At 35.7% G+C, this 19,129-nt stretch overlaps 1 protein-coding gene across 1 annotated transcript in view; it reads left to right on the top strand.

Annotated features, from left to right (window-relative positions):
• Positions 1-15,488, top strand: part of LOC130026575 (uncharacterized) — a 230,057-nt gene extending 214,569 nt beyond the window's left edge. The window contains exon 3 of the mRNA XM_056117422.1: positions 15,359-15,488. Coding sequence (XP_055973397.1) covers positions 15,359-15,431 — 73 coding nt within the window. The 3' untranslated portion in view covers positions 15,432-15,488. The remainder of the gene's footprint in view (positions 1-15,358) is intronic.
• The last annotated feature ends 3,641 nt before the right edge of the window (positions 15,489-19,129 follow it).

The raw sequence follows: 19,129 nt of genomic DNA, 5'->3' as shown, positions 1-19,129 counted from the left end.
CTACTCCTGAGAACTGTTCTATAGTAATAAGCTTCCTGTTGTGGAGGATGGTACTGGGAAGACAGAGGTGTCGGAGGCTTGGTCTTACAATATTTATATATGGAACCCTGTCATTAACAGCATCATAAGTCATGATAAATTAAAATTAAAAAATATATTTTCTCTAAATGTTTTTCCTAGAAAATATATGAAATTTAAAAGCTTCTACACAGTGAAAATGAATTAACACCCCCACCCCCAAATCAACAAAGATCTATTGGGGAAAAGATACACATTGTACATCTAACAGTAGTTGATATTAAAAATCTTTAAAGAACTCACAATTCACCAGCAAAAAAATAAAACAACCCAATAAAAAATAGGAAATAAAAAACTTGAATACACAGATCTCAAAGGAAACCATACAATATTTGAAGATGTAAAATAGTACTTATTATTAGGGATATCCAATCAAAACCTTAATGCTATATCATACTACACCAGTGAAAATGGCTTAGAAGCATAAGCTTAGAAGCAGCAAATGTTGGGGAGGATGTCCGAAAACAATATGGTATGAGTTTCAGAGATAGTAAATGGGCTTAGGTGCATGTTTTACTTCCTGATGATACTAGCTTGAAACCCTTCTACCACATCTGGTCCCCAAGAACAACCATGGGCCACTCTTGAGCAAAGTTAGGAATCGTCACTGAGCGTCATCAGATGTGTGACCTACCTCATTCCTCGAGTGCAAAAAAAGAAAAAAAAGAAAAGAAAAGAAAAGAAAAAAGGAATATCACTGTACTATCTACTGACTATTAATGGGAATGTAAATTGATTCAGAATCCATGGAAAACATTATTGAAATCCCTTTAAAATGTAAATACCATATTGCTTAGAAAAACCGAAGATAAAAACACTACTTTGATATAAAATTTGCGCCCCTGTATTCACAACAGCATTTTATGTTCATAATAGCCAAGACACACGATAAACCTTAATATTATGTTCATAACAGCTGAAACACAAGGATAAACCTTAATGCCAATTAACATTTAACTGAATATAGTAGCTGTATAGAATAATATTCAATGGAAATTCTATTTTGGTATTTTTTAAAAGGTCAAATTTTGTTCTTTGGGACAAAAATGGATTGATCTTCAGGTGATTATGCTTAGTAAAATAAATAAAAAATAAGACAATTATCTAATATGTCTTACTCATATTCGGAATGCCATTAACTAAGAAAATGAACTGAAAAAAAACACAACAAAGCTCATAGATTGAATTTATGGTGGTCACTGACTGGAAAGCAATGGGTAAAGAAAGTGCAAAGAGGGGTCTTTTTGGTGGTATAATAACATTGGGACTCTGATGGTGGTGAGTGATGGTGAATCCTGTACCCATATTAAGGTTTTAAGCTATACCTCTAGTGATGTGAATACATCTATTCCTTTCATGTCTGTCAGAAATAAATCTTAACCATCTGAACTCTGCTCATGCAGTCAGCTCAAATAGTTAAGCACTTTGCCAAGGGGAAGAGGGTGAGAAAGTATGACTGGATGATGTAAGTAACGAGAACTCAGGAATTACTCAGTGGTAATGTTATCAGCCCATGAAACTTACTTCTCTCACTGAAGAAATAAGTAGCTAAAATGTAAAGAAATGCCCTAGGTTAAATTTGACTTTATTTTTTTCACATATTCTTTCCAAAATGAACAAGGACTTTTCCCCTTCTCTTTCTAGTTTCTCATTTTCATCTCTTGTTTAGGAACTTGTTCTTGACCTTATGTATTAATTTCTGTTCTTTGATAGATATTTTAATGCTATTTTTCTTCTGGCATTTTTCTAAGTCAGTGAAAAATTATTTGGAATTGTGCCAGATATAAGAACTGGAGTAAGCCCTCAATTTAAACCATGGAAAAAAATAATTGAATCCTCAAAGCAGATTCACCTACAGAAAGTGAGAATAAGACCAAGCACTGCCTGGAGGTTCCTGTGATAGAAGATTTTCATTGCCAGATATTTGGCATTGAAGATACTGTTTAGTCATACAAATTGTAGGCTGTGTATGAGCCTCCTTTTACTTACGTAAAATGGGTAAAATATGTTTCAAAAATATGAAATTAATAAGCACTTGGCACATACTCAATTTTCACTGCAATTATTATGTGTCTACTACAATCAAGGGAAAAATCAATTTAGTGAAACAGTAAGTGGGAATAGTTCAAAGTATATCCACCATCCCCCAAACCCCCTCACCCCTCCCATCCCACCCCAACCCTCGGTGGATAATGTACACTGGAGAAGTGACCAGTGTATGGAACATTGTATGACTGTAACCCAATCAGGGACAACTTTGTAACTGGTTATCTCAAAGGGAATTAATTAAAAAAATATATCACCCTCTCCGCAGCACAGCGGTAGGGCATTTGCCTTGTGCGCAGCCAGCCCGTCCATGCCAGGTTCGATTCCTCTGCCCCTCTCAGAGAGCCTGGCGAGCTACTGAGAGTATTTGATATGCCAAACACAGTAACAACAAGTCTCATAATGGAGACGTTACTGGGCCGGCTCAAGCAAATCGATGAATAACGGGAGGGCAGTGATGATATCACCCTCTAGTTAAAGGCAAAAAATGACATATTTTTTCCTTTCTAAAAGTTCTGCTTTTTAAATTATTATTATACAAGTAGTAGTAGTAATTTTCAGGCCATACTCCACTTAGCACTTGGCTCTGTGCTCAGTAATAATACCTGGTGATGCTTGGGAACTATATCTGGTCTTGTAGATAAAACCTGTATCACTGAATGCCAAAAAAAAAAAAAACCCACAAAAACTTTAAAACTTTAAACCCCATATATCTATCCAGATCTCTGTCACTGTTATTTTAATAATTCTCCTCCTCACCTTTTTTTTTCTTTGGCAGTGTTCTGGGTTACTCCTGGCTCTGTGCTCAGAGATCATTCCTTGATTGCTGGGGGGATCATCAGGGATAACCAGGATGATCACATGCAAGATAAACACTCTCCCCATGCACTATTGCTTCAGCTTCTTACATTGAAAACTAACTGTTCTTATTTTGAAAGCAATTCATCCTAAAGATTCACCAATTGCTTTCTGGAATACATCAATCTCTCCTAGGGGGTAATGTGATATACTGGAAAATAAACACACATTCATACACAGTGCTACAAGTTTAGATACTAAGTTTTTTTTTTTTAAATTTAACTCTTACTCTGTTATTAGCAAATTACTTAAGTCACTGGGCCACTTGATTATCTTTACACCTCAGTTAATTTAAAAATTAGAAAAAATACGATGTATTTTACTCAGTGATCCAGTGATTGTGATAATTATTGTGTAATCAACACATTGTGGGCTACTTATTTAAATGTTAATTTTGTCTGCAGCCTCCTTCCATTGAAAAGAAAAAAAAAAACTCTTCTGGGTACCTGACAAGGTTGACCTGACATGGAGATCAGATTAGATACATATGCAGAAGGCTTTGGGAGTCTGCATTTAAGGAGAACAATCCCAAGTCACCATATTATTCACATATTCTTAGATTTTCAAAGGCAAAGATTTCTTGATTCTTATGCTGTTTCTCAAGTACCCTTTTATTCTTTTTGATTTCTCTACCTCATAAAGACATTCAATAGAAGCTTTGAAATACAAATAGTGTTGCTATCTCAACTTTTTTGTTAAGCAGCTTTTAAAGGCTTCACCAATCAATTTTCCCAAATTGAATCTTGGAGAAAATGTGGAAAGGGAGTTTCCACCAATCTAGAGACTACCTACATCAATAGGTTTGTGAATCTCATGTCCTATTCATCAATAAGATGAGGCCAACAGTAATCAAATAGCTTTGGGAGTTTTAGAGTTTTGCTTCATAGAAGCTTTCCTTAGAGACATTCATAGTCAAATATTTCTCATACAACTTATAAAGAAACATTTCAATCTTAGAATTATTCTTCAAATGGACATATTTACTTACATTTACAGTTTTTCCTTTGTAAATAGGTAGTTCTTATTTGATCAAAGAAGGATGACCATTATGTTCAGTTATTATTGACATCTGATAAATATTAAAGGTATTTTAAGGAACTATGAATCAAATAATGGAACCCAAGTGATTTAAATTATAGTGCCAGTGTTGTTTTCATTAATTCAATTAGCAATAAGTCAAGCAGCAAAATACTACTGTTTGACCCATGCTGAATATGCCTCTTTTTAAAATGTGCATTTATTAATTTCCTACCATTAGCAAAAATAATATGGTAGTGATAATTAAATCATCTCATCTTAAAATTTTCATGACAGGGAATCATGATTCTGGGCATTAATCCTCATTGTCCAGCGATTAAATATGTAGGAGATTGGAATAAATGTCTCCTCCTCATGCCTTTGAGATTTTCTTTTATATTTTCTTGAAATTTCTCGATTTTTGTTTACTTAATGATAAAAGTAACGTATTTATAGTCTCATTTAATTTTTAGTGTTCTATTTTTAATGTAATTTGAAAATATTTAATCATGATTTAATGGAAATAATATTTACCCCAAAGTAAATAACTGTTGTCAGCCCTTAAATTTTTGTATTACGTTTTTATTAAATTAAATAAAATCTGATAGGTGATTTCTTATCATGAGTAGCAATGCATGCTTTTTTTTCAATTTCATCACTATTAATGAGTAAAATAGCAATATAATTTTAAAAGAAAGATGATTTGGCTGCCTGATTCACTATTTTTAAATTGATAGCACAGTGGGTAGTGCCTTGCACGCGGCTGACCTGGATTAGATTCCTCTGTTCCTTTCGGAGAGCCTGGAAATCTACTGAGAGTATCCCACCCACAGAGCAGGGCCTGACAAGCTCCCCATGGCATATTCTATATACCAAAAACAGTAACAAGACTCACAATGGAGAAGTTACTGGTACCCGCTTGAGCAAATCGATGAACAATGGGAGGACAGTGCTACAGGTTTATATCCCTTATTTAATATAAAAAAATTGCCACAAATTGGGTGACTGCAAAGAAACAAGAAATATATTTTTTACAGATTTAAATAGAGGCAAGTTCATGATCACAGTGCTAGCATATTGAGTCTGATGAGAATTCTTTTTCTCATTGTTGGCTGCTTTCTGTAACCTCCCTAGCATGGTGGAACTAGCTAGGGAGGGCTGGAAAGTTCATTTTATAAAGGCACTGATCCCATTTATATGGGCTTTACTTGCATCACTAACATCTCTATCACCTAATACCATCACCTTCCATGTTAGAGTTTTACCATGTGTGTTTGGAATAATAGCACAGAGACTCAGATAAGGGAATTAACTCTAAGTAGGAAACACAGTTACAATTTCACTGTTGTTGAGAAGTAAAAGTTCCAAACTATACTTGAAATATTTCCTGCTTTCCAGTTGCTTTCTGTACCATTCTAAATCACTCCTTGTTCATAATTTATAGCGTCTATTTAATTTACCTAAGACTATTTTCCCTCTACCAATTGAAGGAATTACATAAAACTGAATCTCTCCTGCTTCTCCTATTTTGTTATATCAGTACCAGTCGATAGGACTTTTGTTTATAATTCGTTGCATAATTATTTTAACTAGTTTCCTTGTGTCTACATGAATCATTTAAAATTAGAATCTGATTCTGTCACTTCTGACTTTAAAATCCTCAATGATTTTATGTTCCTATAGAATAAATTGCATGATTCATTTATTTATTTATTTAATTTAGTGTGAGACTTCAAAATACTACTTCAGGGATGGGAGTCCTCTTGACAACAGAGTTGTATGCATCAGTGCTCGTGCTGCTCAGACTCATCAGTGCTGGTGCTGGTGGAAACCAGGGCTGTCTCTTGCATCAGGAATCTCTTGGGCTACAACTAACAATGCTTAGGGTTCCATGAGTTGCTCTGAGATACACTTCAGATACCAAAGCAATAGTACAGCGGGTAGGGTGCTTTCCTTGCACACAAGTGCTTTCCCTGCTCCATATATGGTCCTCTCCTGAGCACCACCAGGTGTGATCCCTGAACTCAGAGCCAAGTGTAAGCCGTTAGTAGTCTGGATGTGATTCCAAAACAAAACAAAAAAAAGTTCCAGGCCTTTGTGCTGTCTCCCAACCCAAGATGAGACTCCATAATGGAGCATACCAATTTTAACTGTCACTGTCACTGTCCTCTCCTTGTTCATCAGTTTGCTCAAGCGGGCCCAGTAACATCTCCATTGTGAGACTTGTCACTGTTTTTGGCATATCGAATACGTCACGGGTAGCTTGCCAGGCTTTGCCGGGCAGGCAAGATACTCTCCATTGCTTGCCGAACTCTCCGAGAGGGGCAAAATGTTTTTTTCCCCCAGCCTGTATATCTTTTTCATATTTCTTGTCTGTAATTAGATGAGGAAAACTGTGCTGCATAAAGATCTCCATGTATGATAAGTTGTTTCTTTCTTCAGTATATTTTCTATGAATCTCATACTGAGGTTATCACCATAGGCCTTTATTCTAAGAGAGGTCCTTCTTTGGCGTCAATCTTTGGAATCACGACTGTAGGAAGGAAGCTTTTCTATGGTTATTTCCTCTGCTAAACACAGATGCTAGGAGCTAGTTCCCCTTTCAATATTAACACCATGTATTTTCATAAAATTTTCAAGCTGGAAGTTAGAAATTGTATGTCACTAATTTACCATCACTATGTGAACTTCTTGTAAGGATTTATTTATCTTTGCATAACCAGCACCTGTCAGAGTGTCTGCACAGTGAATATGCTGAATAAATTTGTTGACTGAATTAAGATAATAATGTGAAAAGAATGTGAATATTTTCCGGAAATCTTCAAATGAACTTTGAGTCACATTTTATTATCAGTTATCTGTGCTGTAGAAAGGATGCTCCTTATAGATCAGAATAATGGATCAGTAGCAAACTGCTCTTGCTCCTTGGCATTGCAAATTAGAGGTGCAGAAGCTGGTAGGAAGTGAGAGTATTAGTCATTGCCTATAGAGACTAAGGGATTTCAGTTATATTAAATGTTATGTTGGGGTGCTGAACGTAAACTTTTTATTAAATTTATGTTTTAATGGAATCACAGTGAGATACACAGTACAAAGTTATTCATGATTGGGTTTCAGTCATACAATGTTCCAACACTCGTTCCTTCACCAGTGTATGTTTCCCATGACCAGTGTCCCCAGTTTCCCTCCCACCCTCACATAGAGGTGACAGGGGTTGGGGGATGGCTAAATGTAAACTGTTCACATTTACAGAAACTGTAATAAACAGGATTTCTGGCATGTGATGTTTAGAATTATCTTGACTAGTTATCAAAAATATTACAGTTTACTAGGCAATTGGCATTCATCATACTCATGCTTAACTGCTATTATCAAGGATAAGGGTATTGTTAATTGATATAAATTTATGAGTTACCATTATGTACTTGAACTATACTGTGAGTTCACTTAAATAAATCTCTAGGAGGGGCCTGGAGAAAGTATAGGGGTTAAGGTGTATTCCTTGCATGCAACTGATCCAATTTGGTCTCCCACAACACATGATCCTCATTGGTGTGGCCCTGGATAGCCCTGAGGAGCACCACCAAGTGACCCTAATGATCTCAGCACCATAGGTTCAGAGCAGTATGTACAGGGGCCCTACTTCTGAGTCCAGTACTCAGTGGAAAGGGCACTGGTCCTGTAGAACATACTCAAGGCCTGGGCATGGGGAGGAAATCAAATACTGGGTCTGAAAATAACTACTGAGTGGGTGGATAAATCTCCCTGAAGGAGGTCAGTATGGTACATTTAGGATTAAAGTTAGATAAGATTTAAAGTAAGATGAGAATAATGTGCTACATTAAAGAATATTTAGAAGCCTTCCCTACATTTAAAATGATGGAACACAACTACAAAAATTCTTATAATGGAATTCTAGAAGGAAAAAAGGCAAAACAGAATATCTAATATTGTATGTAGCACTGTAGCACTGTCTTCCCGTTGTTCATCAATTTTCTCGAGCGGGCAGCAATAACATCTCCATTGTGAGACTTGTTGTTACTGTTTTTGGCATATTGAATATACCACGGGGAGTTTGACAGGCTCTACGATGCAGGCGGGATACTCTTGGTAGCTTGCTGGACTCTCCGAGAGGGACAGAGGAATCAAACCCAGGTCGACCGCATGAAAGGCAAATGCCCTACCCGCTGTGCTATTGCTCCACCCCATATTCTATGTATGTAATAGATATAAATTTTATATATTAGGATGTAATGGTAAAATGTTATTAAAATATATGTGCTCACTGAAAAATTCCTTACATTATCTCATTGATTGACATATTGAAAAATATTTGAAAATTTTAATATATACAATGATTCTATAATTAAGTATATACCAGTAAAAAAGTTTCACTAACTTAGGTCCATAAATTAGATATATTGTTTATAATATAATGTGGAAAAAACTTGCATATTTACCATTTGCATGTCTTTGAATATTTGCTTTTAAATTCTCTAAACTTCAGTTGACTTTTAGTAAACTTTTTCTAAGATTACTACCAATTTGTTGGACTTTATAATGAGGATTGGATTTTTTCAATAGAGATAATGTGCATATAATAGAGCTTATTACCGGGTAATCATGGGCTAATTGTTTTAGGAAATTGACATCTTAGAAATTTATACAAATAGTTCATCCTCTCTTCACTCTTGATATCTTTTGCTCAATAGGTTGTTCATCCTTTAATCCATCAAATAAAAAGAGCCTTTTACTTATTTGTTTTTTTTTTTCCTTTTTAATGAACTGACTTTTTCCTTAAAGTCTGTTAAGTATCTTGAAGAGCTCTGTAACGAGACTCCAAAGTGGCATCAAAAGTTATGGTAGAAGGATAGGGGCCCTCAGAGGAAGTCAGGAGTATTATTAAGTTTTCCACAGAGCACCCTTTGATCTTGCTAGTTTAGAGAATAAAGCTGACTTCTGTAGCTATTAACCTATTAGAGTCCCCTGAGGAGGAGGCTTGATCAGAAATGAGACTCTATGTAGTAAAAGCAAAAGCATAGGGAATGAGGAATCTCCTAAGTTTCTGTGGCTGATTTTTCTTTTGTCATTGATTTCATCACCTTGAATCGCTGGTAAAGTCTGTATAAATTCAGCACAGAATTCTCTATATGGCTGTTTATAGATTCACCTTTCAGACTTTCCATTACTAGAGGCTACCTCTCTCTCTCTCTCTCTCTCTCTCTCTCTCTCTCTCTCTCTGTGTGTGTGTGTGTGTGTGTGTTACATTTATCCCTGAGATGAGATGATGAATAGCTTCTGTGGGATTGAAGGAGTTTCTAAAATTATATATTGTGCTTTAAGTACATATCATATCTTTCCCTCACTTGAAAGAAAAGGATATGGATGTTTCTTTTGATTCATTTAGTCCTTTTAAATAAAAATACAATCATGGGCTATTTTGTATGATTACAGCTACCCTCTGCGTATCCAAATCTGAACCATATTGGAAGTGTCAGACTATACCAGGGGCAGGAGTTTGTCTCCAATTCATTATTTGACTGCTGGGGGTATGAAAGCAAGGGACTATCTACCCAAGATGAGAAAATGGAAAGGAGAAAGCAGCCCTAACTGCACCTTAGTGCTCAATTCCATGTATATGAACTCTGGAGTAAATGCCCAGAGCGATTCTATCCCATTCGTCAGTAACATTATATGGTCCATGTGAAACACACACACAAACACACATACATGCATGTTCACAAGTGTGTGTGCACGAGCACACACACACAGACTTTTAAGGGATGAATGTACCATAACTTGTTTTTGTTAACTTTTATAGTTTTTAGTGTTTCTGTGATTTAAATCTTATTTTTTTGTTTTCTGAATACATCAATTCAGGTAGACTAAAGTGGAATTTCTGTATATTTTATTGCTTTAAAATGAATGCCATTTTTGAGTTTTTAGTATTTAAAAAAAATCTACTCAGAATACCTTAATAAAAGCATTAAAGATTTAAAATTCACTTCTTACAAAATTTAGCTTTGAAAATATCCTAAGAAGAACTTTGCTTTCATTATCTTTGAGATATACATTATATTTGCCTGCATGGTTATTGCCATCACAAAATTGCAGTTTTTAGAGTTTGATATATATTAAAAGTCTGAGCTTTAATATCAAAATGTTTTTTATGTTGCACTACATTTAGATGGCATTTATACTCTCAACCAGGCTTTCAAAAATGATGGGAAGCAGTGGCCATTTATAAATAAATAGTTGCAGAACTCTGTTGCTCTTCAAAATTCAACAGAGGTTACTAGAAAACCCATTATTCACAAATATATTATGCCTATCTATACATGCATTTAAACACTCAAAAAAATAAAAAAGTATAATTATTATAATAAGCTAAATTTGTGTATAATTCTTAGAGAAGGGGGGCGATATGGAAATATGGAAAGAATACGACTATGAAATTGAGGGATTTAATTCCTTTTCCTCTTACACATATTTTGTTCCCTTGCCTTGTCTTTTCTAGGTTTCTCTTTTTTATTTTGTTCACATCTTTTATTATTTAATTTATTTCCATTTTTCTATCAATATATTCTGTTTGATTTATTCTTATGTTTCTAGAACTCATCTCAACTTTTTTATAACCTCTGCTCATTTCTTTCTCATGTACTACATTCTCCTTCATTGACAATAAGATAATGGTTTGCCAGAGGAATTTCTCTCTTCTCCTCTGTCTTACACTGCTGAAGCAGTTTTTCTATTTTGGTTTGGGGGTTAGGGGGCGTACCAGGTATTATTTGGGACCTATTTCTGACTCTGTGCTCAGGACTAACCCCTTCACCTTTTCGACCATATGTGTTATACCAGGGACAGAACCACTAGTCTGTAATTCTAGGCATGTGCCTTATTCCTATCTCTCTGGCACATTGTTTTTACACAGTCTCTCGTGGGTTTGTTTCTTAATTACATTCCAGCGATTTTTTTCTAACACTGAAATTTAGTAAACATTGATGACTTGATGAAACTTCATAGGGTCTTATGGCACATATGTAGAATAATAACAACTAAAACACTGAGGACCAGTTGATAGAAAACATCAAGATCCAACATAAAGCTCTCCATATCGTTGTACGGAACCTTGTCTCAGGTGCCAGTTCTTGGTAGTTACCTTTGTTTGTTAGTAGTTTGATTTCCTACTCCCATTATTAGTCATGTTAAGCTGAGTGTTTGCTGTCTTAATGTACTCTTAGGTATCATGTTCCATCATGTTGATGCAGTTTCCCTGGTAAAACTCTTTCTCTCAATCTCTGGCCTCTTCTTTTCTTGGCTTTTTTTTTAATGCTAGAAAAGAAGTTGTTTAATTTTTTTTTTTATAATTTTATTTATTGAATCACCATGAGAGCAGTTACAAAGCTTTTGGGGCTAAGTCTCGGTCATACAATGAAACACCCATACCTTCACTAGTGCCCATTCTCCACTATCAAAAACCCCAGTATACCCCCATCCTACACCCTTCCCCTACCTGTGGGGCAGATGATTTCCACATTACTCTCTCTCTACTTTTATCACATTCAATATTTTGACACCAAACCCACTATTATTGTTTGAGATTTTACCCCAACACTCAGATTTGTGCTTGGGTTTAGATTATACAATGACCAAATACCCATCCCTCCACCAGTGCCCATTTTCCACCACCATGGATAATACCCCTCCCACCCCCATCCCTCCCATCCCACCCTGCCTCTGTGGCAGGGCGATCCCTTGTGTTCTCTCTCTCCTTTTGGGTGTTGTGGTCTGCAAAAGAGGCTTTGAGTGGCAAACATGTTCAGTCCATAGTCTACTTTCAACATGCATCTTCCCTCCTGGGAGGATCCTAGAAACATCCTTTATTTGGTGCTCCCTTCTCTATCTGAGCTGCCCTTTCCCCTAGAATGCCTGGCTGGCCTCTAAGCTATGGAGTAATCCTCCTGGTGCTGATCTCAGCTATTCTTGGGTATTAATCTCATATTTTGTTACTTTATATTCCCCAGATGAATGCAATCTTTCTATGTCTATCCCTCTCTTTCTGACTTATTTCGCTTAGCATGATACTTTCCATGTTGTACCACTTGTACATAAATTTCATGACTTCATCTTTTCTAACAGCTACATAGTACTCCATTGTGTAGATGTACCAAAGTTTCTTTAACCAGTCATCTGTTCTTGGGCATTCAGGTTTCTTCCATTTCTGGCTATTGTAAAGAATGCTGCAATGAACAAACAAGTGCAGATGTCACTTTGACTATACATTTTTGCCTCTCTGGGATATATTCCCAGGAGTAGTATTGCTATGTCTTGATATTCATTTTCCCTCTCCTGTCTCATCTTAGACAGTGCAACCCATACCAGGGTTAAATGTCAGAAGTATTTTAACAGAGACTTACTATACTGTATATAAGGGAAATACTTATTTCCAGAGGACCATATATCCTACTTGATACTTTTAAAAGATGATCTTCTTATGCAGGATTCTATAGGCATTCTATTAAAAAATTACTCCTGGGGGTGGGGCAGAGTGACAGTACAGCAGGTATGGAATTTGCCTTATACATGACCCATCTACGTTCAATTCCTGGTATCTCATATGGTCCCTTGGGAACCACCAATAGTATTTCCTAAGCACAGAGCCAGAAAGAACCCCTGAGAACTTCTGGGTCTGGCCCAAAAACAAACAAAAAACCCCAAAAAATCCCACTTAGCAATGACTTTGTACATGCAGGCAATAAACATTACCACTATCATAACAATATTATGTAAACTGTATTTTGGTAAACAAAAAGTTCCTGTACATTTCTCTTCAATACCTAAGGAGATCCCTATACGCTATTTGTTTCTGTTTCCAAAATAGTTTTTCACTATTTCTAAAAATACTTATCCATCATTATTACCTATTTTGTTCCTATTGATTGAACTCATTTATAGTTTTAATGGCTACATATTTTGTGTCGCTTTTTTGTAGTGCTAACTAGAATTCTAGAGCAAAATCATCTATGAATGAGTGGAATGAGCTTTCCACAAAAGGCGAAATATCTTTCCACAAACTATATTTTCCACGTAAATGTAAAATGTAAAGTAGGTATTCTAACCAGATCCACTTTTTATGCTGGTTCTGTCTTTTTAAAACATATAATCAATTAAAATGTAAACAAAATGAAGAGAAATTTCTCATCCTGGAAATTGAGGCCATTGTCCTTGTAAAAATTTAGAGTTTAAATCTTAAAAAATTGGGGTTACCTATTGGAACACTGTAGGTATGGACTTTATTACTACCACCTGGAATTGGGAAGCCTTACTTGTGAAAGATAGAAGATTATCAAAGGAAAGCTATAGCATTAGGAAACTATGAAATGCAGCTCTAAAATGAGAATCTTATCCATAAAGAAAATAATAATTTTCCATCAGGTATGAAACTTTCTTTCTGATTCTCTTTTAAGGTAAAGTCCTAATGCTGATCATTTTGAGTTGTGTAAGTTTTTATGCTCCAGTTTTGCAATGTTCTGCAGGGATGGAAGAGCTAAATGACCCTCCTCTTCTTTTCTGATCCTTAAAAAAAAAGTTTCCCATAGTGTTCTTTGACCTAAAAATGAAATAGATGTGAGTAAATAGAGCTCCCATAAATATCTCAGACACAATATTTTAAGGTGATGCTTACTACATCCTATCCAGAATCTGAGTCATAAGCCATTTTCCATAGCTCTCAATTGCCACGTTCTTCAATATGCTTACTACAAACACCTGAGATATAGAAGCAACTTGAGTAATTTTAGAAGGAAAATCCCTATGCTGTCATTTAGTTCTGCTTTGTTAAATAACAACTCTGCTTAGAATCACACAATTCTAGAGTTATAAGGTGTTTTAGAGATTACAAAACTTCCCGAATTGTATCCCAAAGTAATTCTATCATTCCAAGGTATCACTGTATTACTGTGTCACTGTCATCCCATTAATCATCGAATTGTTCGAGCAGGTGCCAGTAACATCTCTATTCCTCACAGCCCTGAGATTTTAGCAGTCTCTTCTTACTCATCTTTTTCCAATGATTGGAGGCACTTTCAGGGTCAGGAGAATGAGACCTATTGTTGTTATTGTATTTGGTATATCGAAAAAGCTATTGGGAGCTTGCCAGTCTCTGCCTGTGCAGGTGAGATACTCTCGGTAGCTTGCCAGGCTCTCCGAGAGGCTTAAGTGGATAGGAAGTGTTTTATAATGTGTCGCAGGGCCCCCTGATCCAGAAAGCGGCCTGGAGTGTGGCAGTGGTTTTGCAGTGGAGGTTGGCTGCCAGGGCTGGGTCCCTTGGGGAGGAGAGGGCTCTCACCTACCCCACACCCTGGCGCAGAGTTCAGTGGCATGGTTCTGAGAACCTCCTTATTTACTCCCATCTGGGAGGAGCATCCGTGAGTTCTAGAGGGTGGCCAATGAGAAGATTATCTGATGCCAGCAGGGTGTTGCTAATGGGTGTAATCCCTGAGTCACAGGAGACTGGGAGAAGCAGGCAGAGAATCTCTGTTCCGGGTCCCGTTGAGTCCAAGAGTTCAAAGTCACAAAGTTCTTCAAAATCTGGGTTCCATGGGACTTCATTCTTGTATGAGGCTTGGCCTGAGCATCTGGAAAATGGCCTGGAGTGTAGCAGTGGTTGGGCAGTGAAGATTAGGACTCAGTGCCAGGCTGTGGGGCGGGTGAGAGTCCTCCCCACCCCAAGGGACCTAGCCCCCGCAGCCGACCTCCATTCCAAGGTATACAAAGTGAAAAAAGGGGGGGGGTAGCATTTATGTTAAGAAATGAATTAAATATAAAGTTTTGTTATTTAAAGCACTTTATTACATACATTTCCAAACATATTCAGATACATATAATCTGCCAAAAAATTACATGGTATATATTTGTGACTTTGTTTTTTCACTTGCTACATATATACCACAAGTTTTAAAGTTAGTTTAATTTCACAGTTATTTTTATAAACTGAATTTATGGGTATAAGTGTTATGAACTGATATTCATATATTTTTTTCAGAACAATTCTTTGCTATAGAAACTTTTTAATTTGTAATTCTTTTCTTTTTTAAAATAATTTTCAAAAATTTTCTTTGAGTATGAACTGATTTACAAAAACAAAAAAAGTACCTATAAAACTCAAGCATTAGTGTCTTCTGGAATGGTTTAATCAGATAGAGTTGTGAATGTGGAGTCTTGAAATATGTAATTTTTTAAAATTTGAGTACAAGAAATTAAATGAAATTGACATGAAGAATTTGGGATTAGTACTCTAAGAAGAAGCTATTATGTTTTGTTTTTCTATTTCCTAAAGTTTTTGTTTCATTCCATTTAGGGAGGAGATAATTTCAAGATGTAGAATTCTTATGACTGAAGCATCCCAAATGAAATTGAATCATCTACACTGAAATTGTTTCACACTGTGGTAAGATAAACGATTCTTAATATATTGACCTTTGAAAACTGGGATGAAATATACGCATGCTTGGTGTGTATATGTGTGTTTGTGGACATAAAAATTTGAAATGAAGATTTGTAACCAAGTGTATTTGCTTGATATTCAAATAACTTAAGTTTTTTATTTTCACTGATTATTTTCTGACTATTAAGAGAAAAGGAGAACAATAAAGAACTCAGATATGTTACATTAATTGATCACTATCATTATTTTTCTTATTTTTTAATTGGTGCATGATGTAACAGTCTGGCAAATGAAAAAAAATTATGAATCAGAGAAATTTAATTGTCCGAGAGCAGCAAATACCACAAGAATGATATTACTCTGGTACTGAAGAGATAATGCAGAAATTAGTTTGTTTTGCACATGGATAATATTGGTTTTATTCTTTGTTTTGTATATTGTTGCCTGAGCACAGCCTCAGGAGTGATTCCTGAGCACAGAGCATGGAGTAAATCATATATAGTGTGACTATAGCCCAGATATAAATGAAAACAAAATTAATGATTTGACTCACTGACCTACTCTTTCCATTTCCATGCTACCTTCTAGTGTCATGATAGGTGGGAATACAAGATGTTAACGTGAGCTGAAGCAAGATAGTCAAGTTTCAAACTGCCATTTTAGAAAATAAAGAGTTCAAGTTGTCTTTTTCATAAAAATAAACTTGAAATAATTCCCTCTGTTTTTTATTGTTATGGAAAAGAAGAATTCTTTTTGAGGAGATGCGTGTCACATCTCTCAGTGCTCAAGGGTTATCCCTATGTCTTAACTCATGATCATGAGTCCTGGTAGGTTCAGTTAAGGAACCATATGGCATCCCAGGGATTGAATGACCTGGGTCATTTGCATGCAAGGCAAGCACTCTAGGGGCTGTAGTATCTCTCTGACTCCCCAAAAGAGAGATACTAGATTTCTGTAAGTCATTCACTAGCTACATAGCTGAATATTTTAAAACAATTTCTTCCCTGCTGATTGCATACCCAATACCAACACTGTCCTGTGAGTCATATTTTCTAGGGTTTTCAACAGTGACACCTTGGGCATTTTTTTAATGGCCTTCATGCTTATAATCTTGCTTCTGTGTCAGAAGTTATTAGCAACTTTTTCATGGGAGAGATACTGTGCCTGTAGTTGAAGATTACATTTTAACCTATTATGTGAAAAAAGGCTGGGAGGAATATTCAATGTGAGATTCTTAAAAGAAGCCTGAATTCATACCTGGTCCTTATTTGCTTGTTTCTCCTTTTCTTGGAGATACAGTAAAATCCCAAAAAACTAATTAATGTAATAAAGGTATCCAATGAGAATCTCAATATAATTAGGCAAAGGTTACCCCAAAGGAATACCAGAGAGGGCAGTCTAGGCCATTCTTTACTTAATCCACATTCAATTAGCCTACAGTTTGAAAACACCTGCAAAATTGCTCATATCCCTTCTTTATTGTGTTACTTCATAATTCAAAGGATTTACATTGGGACAGAAGCTTCTAAACAATCTCAAATTTCCACAGTAAGCTTTAAATTGAATTAAGATGATATTGATCTTTAGAGATCGGATTTTCATTGGTTAGTACCTGATTCCTTTTTACTTTTCTATGTAAGAACTTTATATTGCTTCACATGGTACTACGTCTTAGGCAGTCATCAAGTTATTTAATCTGTTTTAATCTCAGTATCATCATAATATGAGGATCACACATTTTAAAGATTATAAAGAATTTTAAGTCACCTACTGTTTGGATATTGCTGATGATCTTAAATGATAACTGTACATCAAATTTTCCTAAATAGTTTAATAACTCGGGTCGGATTTTAATCCCCCTAAATATCCATTCATGCTTCCTTGGATCTCTCAAAGAAATGAATTTGGTTTAAAAGACTGCGGTGATTAGAATAACCTCAATCTTGACATAAGTGCCAAAATGTTGATTAAAGCATTTTATCAGGTTAGGTTTGTTTATGTAATCTGTATGATACTGTGCCTCTATCAGGAAACTTTCATATTTGCTGTGTCAGACACAGTTTATCTATAATAAAAGGCTTATTAAAAGCTTATTAAATATAGACTGGGATCAGGATGCTGTTCTTGGTATCCTGCTTCAGTAGGATGTGTTGGAATTGTGTCCAAAGAATCTTGAGAAGAATTTATTTACAATAGTGTTTCTGTGTCGTTATCTGACCATGTTTTCTGTTAAATTTGTTTCTATCATGTGCCTCCACCATGGCCCATCGATCAGTTTCCTGGTCTCATGGTATGGTTTCCCACTTAAGTTCGTTGATTGCTTCAAGCAGGCCCCAGTAACGTCTCCTTCGCCCTAGCCCTGAGATTTTCCCACTTAAGTAATTTTTATTTATGCCCCACCCCCCATCTTGGAATAACCCACAAGGTTCCCAGTTAAGAAATATGTCCCCGGGTTTAGAAGTGCTGATTTAAAATAAAAGCAATTCTGGTATACACTACTTGATATTTTTCTTTCTTGGAGCTTTAAATTTTTCATTATCTAATTATCTATCCGCTGTGCTATCGCTCCAGCGATATATCACTATTGGTTGACTTGAACAAATTTATTTAATAAATTAATGCAGATAATGATTTTCTGACAGATAGAGTAACTTTGTAAAGTAACTTTGCAACCATCAGGCATGAGCTAGTCATCGGACATGCATTAGTTTTTAAAACTAACCCTGACAACGAAACTAAGTCTTTCTATTTCACTTAATAAGATGAGTTCTTATTAGTTAATCGTATAAATTACTTCTAATAAACAATTGCCTTCATAAGCACCAGCTTAGCAAATCTTATTCTTGTCCTTCTCTGCAATTAATATGCCCATTAATAGAATTACAGGAGTCACTGGTCTATCAAGTTACAAAGTTAGAACATGATAGGGTCGAGAAATGATTTGGCTTTGAATCTGTGTGGTGTACTCTGCTGCCTAATCCTAGGATACTTCAATTTCAGCTATAAAAATTTTTGCTTTATGGTAGTCAGCTGCATAAGCACATATGGAAACAATCAGCTAGTATTTGTTTAGTTAAAGCTCATGACCGCTTAATTCACCATTACCTGCTGAGCAAGACTTTGAAAGGCATCAGTACAGAACTATTTTATCTGCTCTGAAAAATTCTGTAAAATTCTCTGAAAGAAAATTTCTGAAAAAAAAAAGAAGTCTCAGGTGTAATTTTATAATTTTTTCTTACTTGCTTTTGAGCCAAATCTGGCAATGCTCATGAGTTACTCCTAGCTCATGTTTAGGAATCACTGCTGGAGGGTTCAAGGGATCATATGTTATGCCAGGGATTGACCCAGGTTGGTTGCATGCAAAGCAAGCACCTTGTCCATTATACTATCTCGCTGGCCCTGATATCAATTCTTCTTGTTTTCTTAACAGTATACTTATTGACTGCTGAGCTTGAATATCTTCTCAGTCGAATTAACTGTCAGATTTAGATTAATTGCTAAGCAGGTGACCTGAAATAAAAGTACATATCTTCATATATTAAATGCATCTTAGATATAAGGATTCATTTTTATGTTTGTGTAAATTTTTAGTTCTATTATGTACCAACTTTTAGCTATATGTCTAAATTCTAGCTAATGGAATATGAACTATGATAATATAGGTTGCTTCTAGGTCATGTTCTG

This window comes from Sorex fumeus, unplaced genomic scaffold, assembly GCF_029834395.1.
Source record: "Sorex fumeus unplaced genomic scaffold, SorFum_2.1 ptg000034l, whole genome shotgun sequence".
Taxonomy (NCBI): domain Eukaryota; kingdom Metazoa; phylum Chordata; class Mammalia; order Eulipotyphla; family Soricidae; genus Sorex; species Sorex fumeus.
Note: the sequence above shows the minus strand (reverse complement) of the source record. Positions and strands in the feature narration are given on the sequence as shown.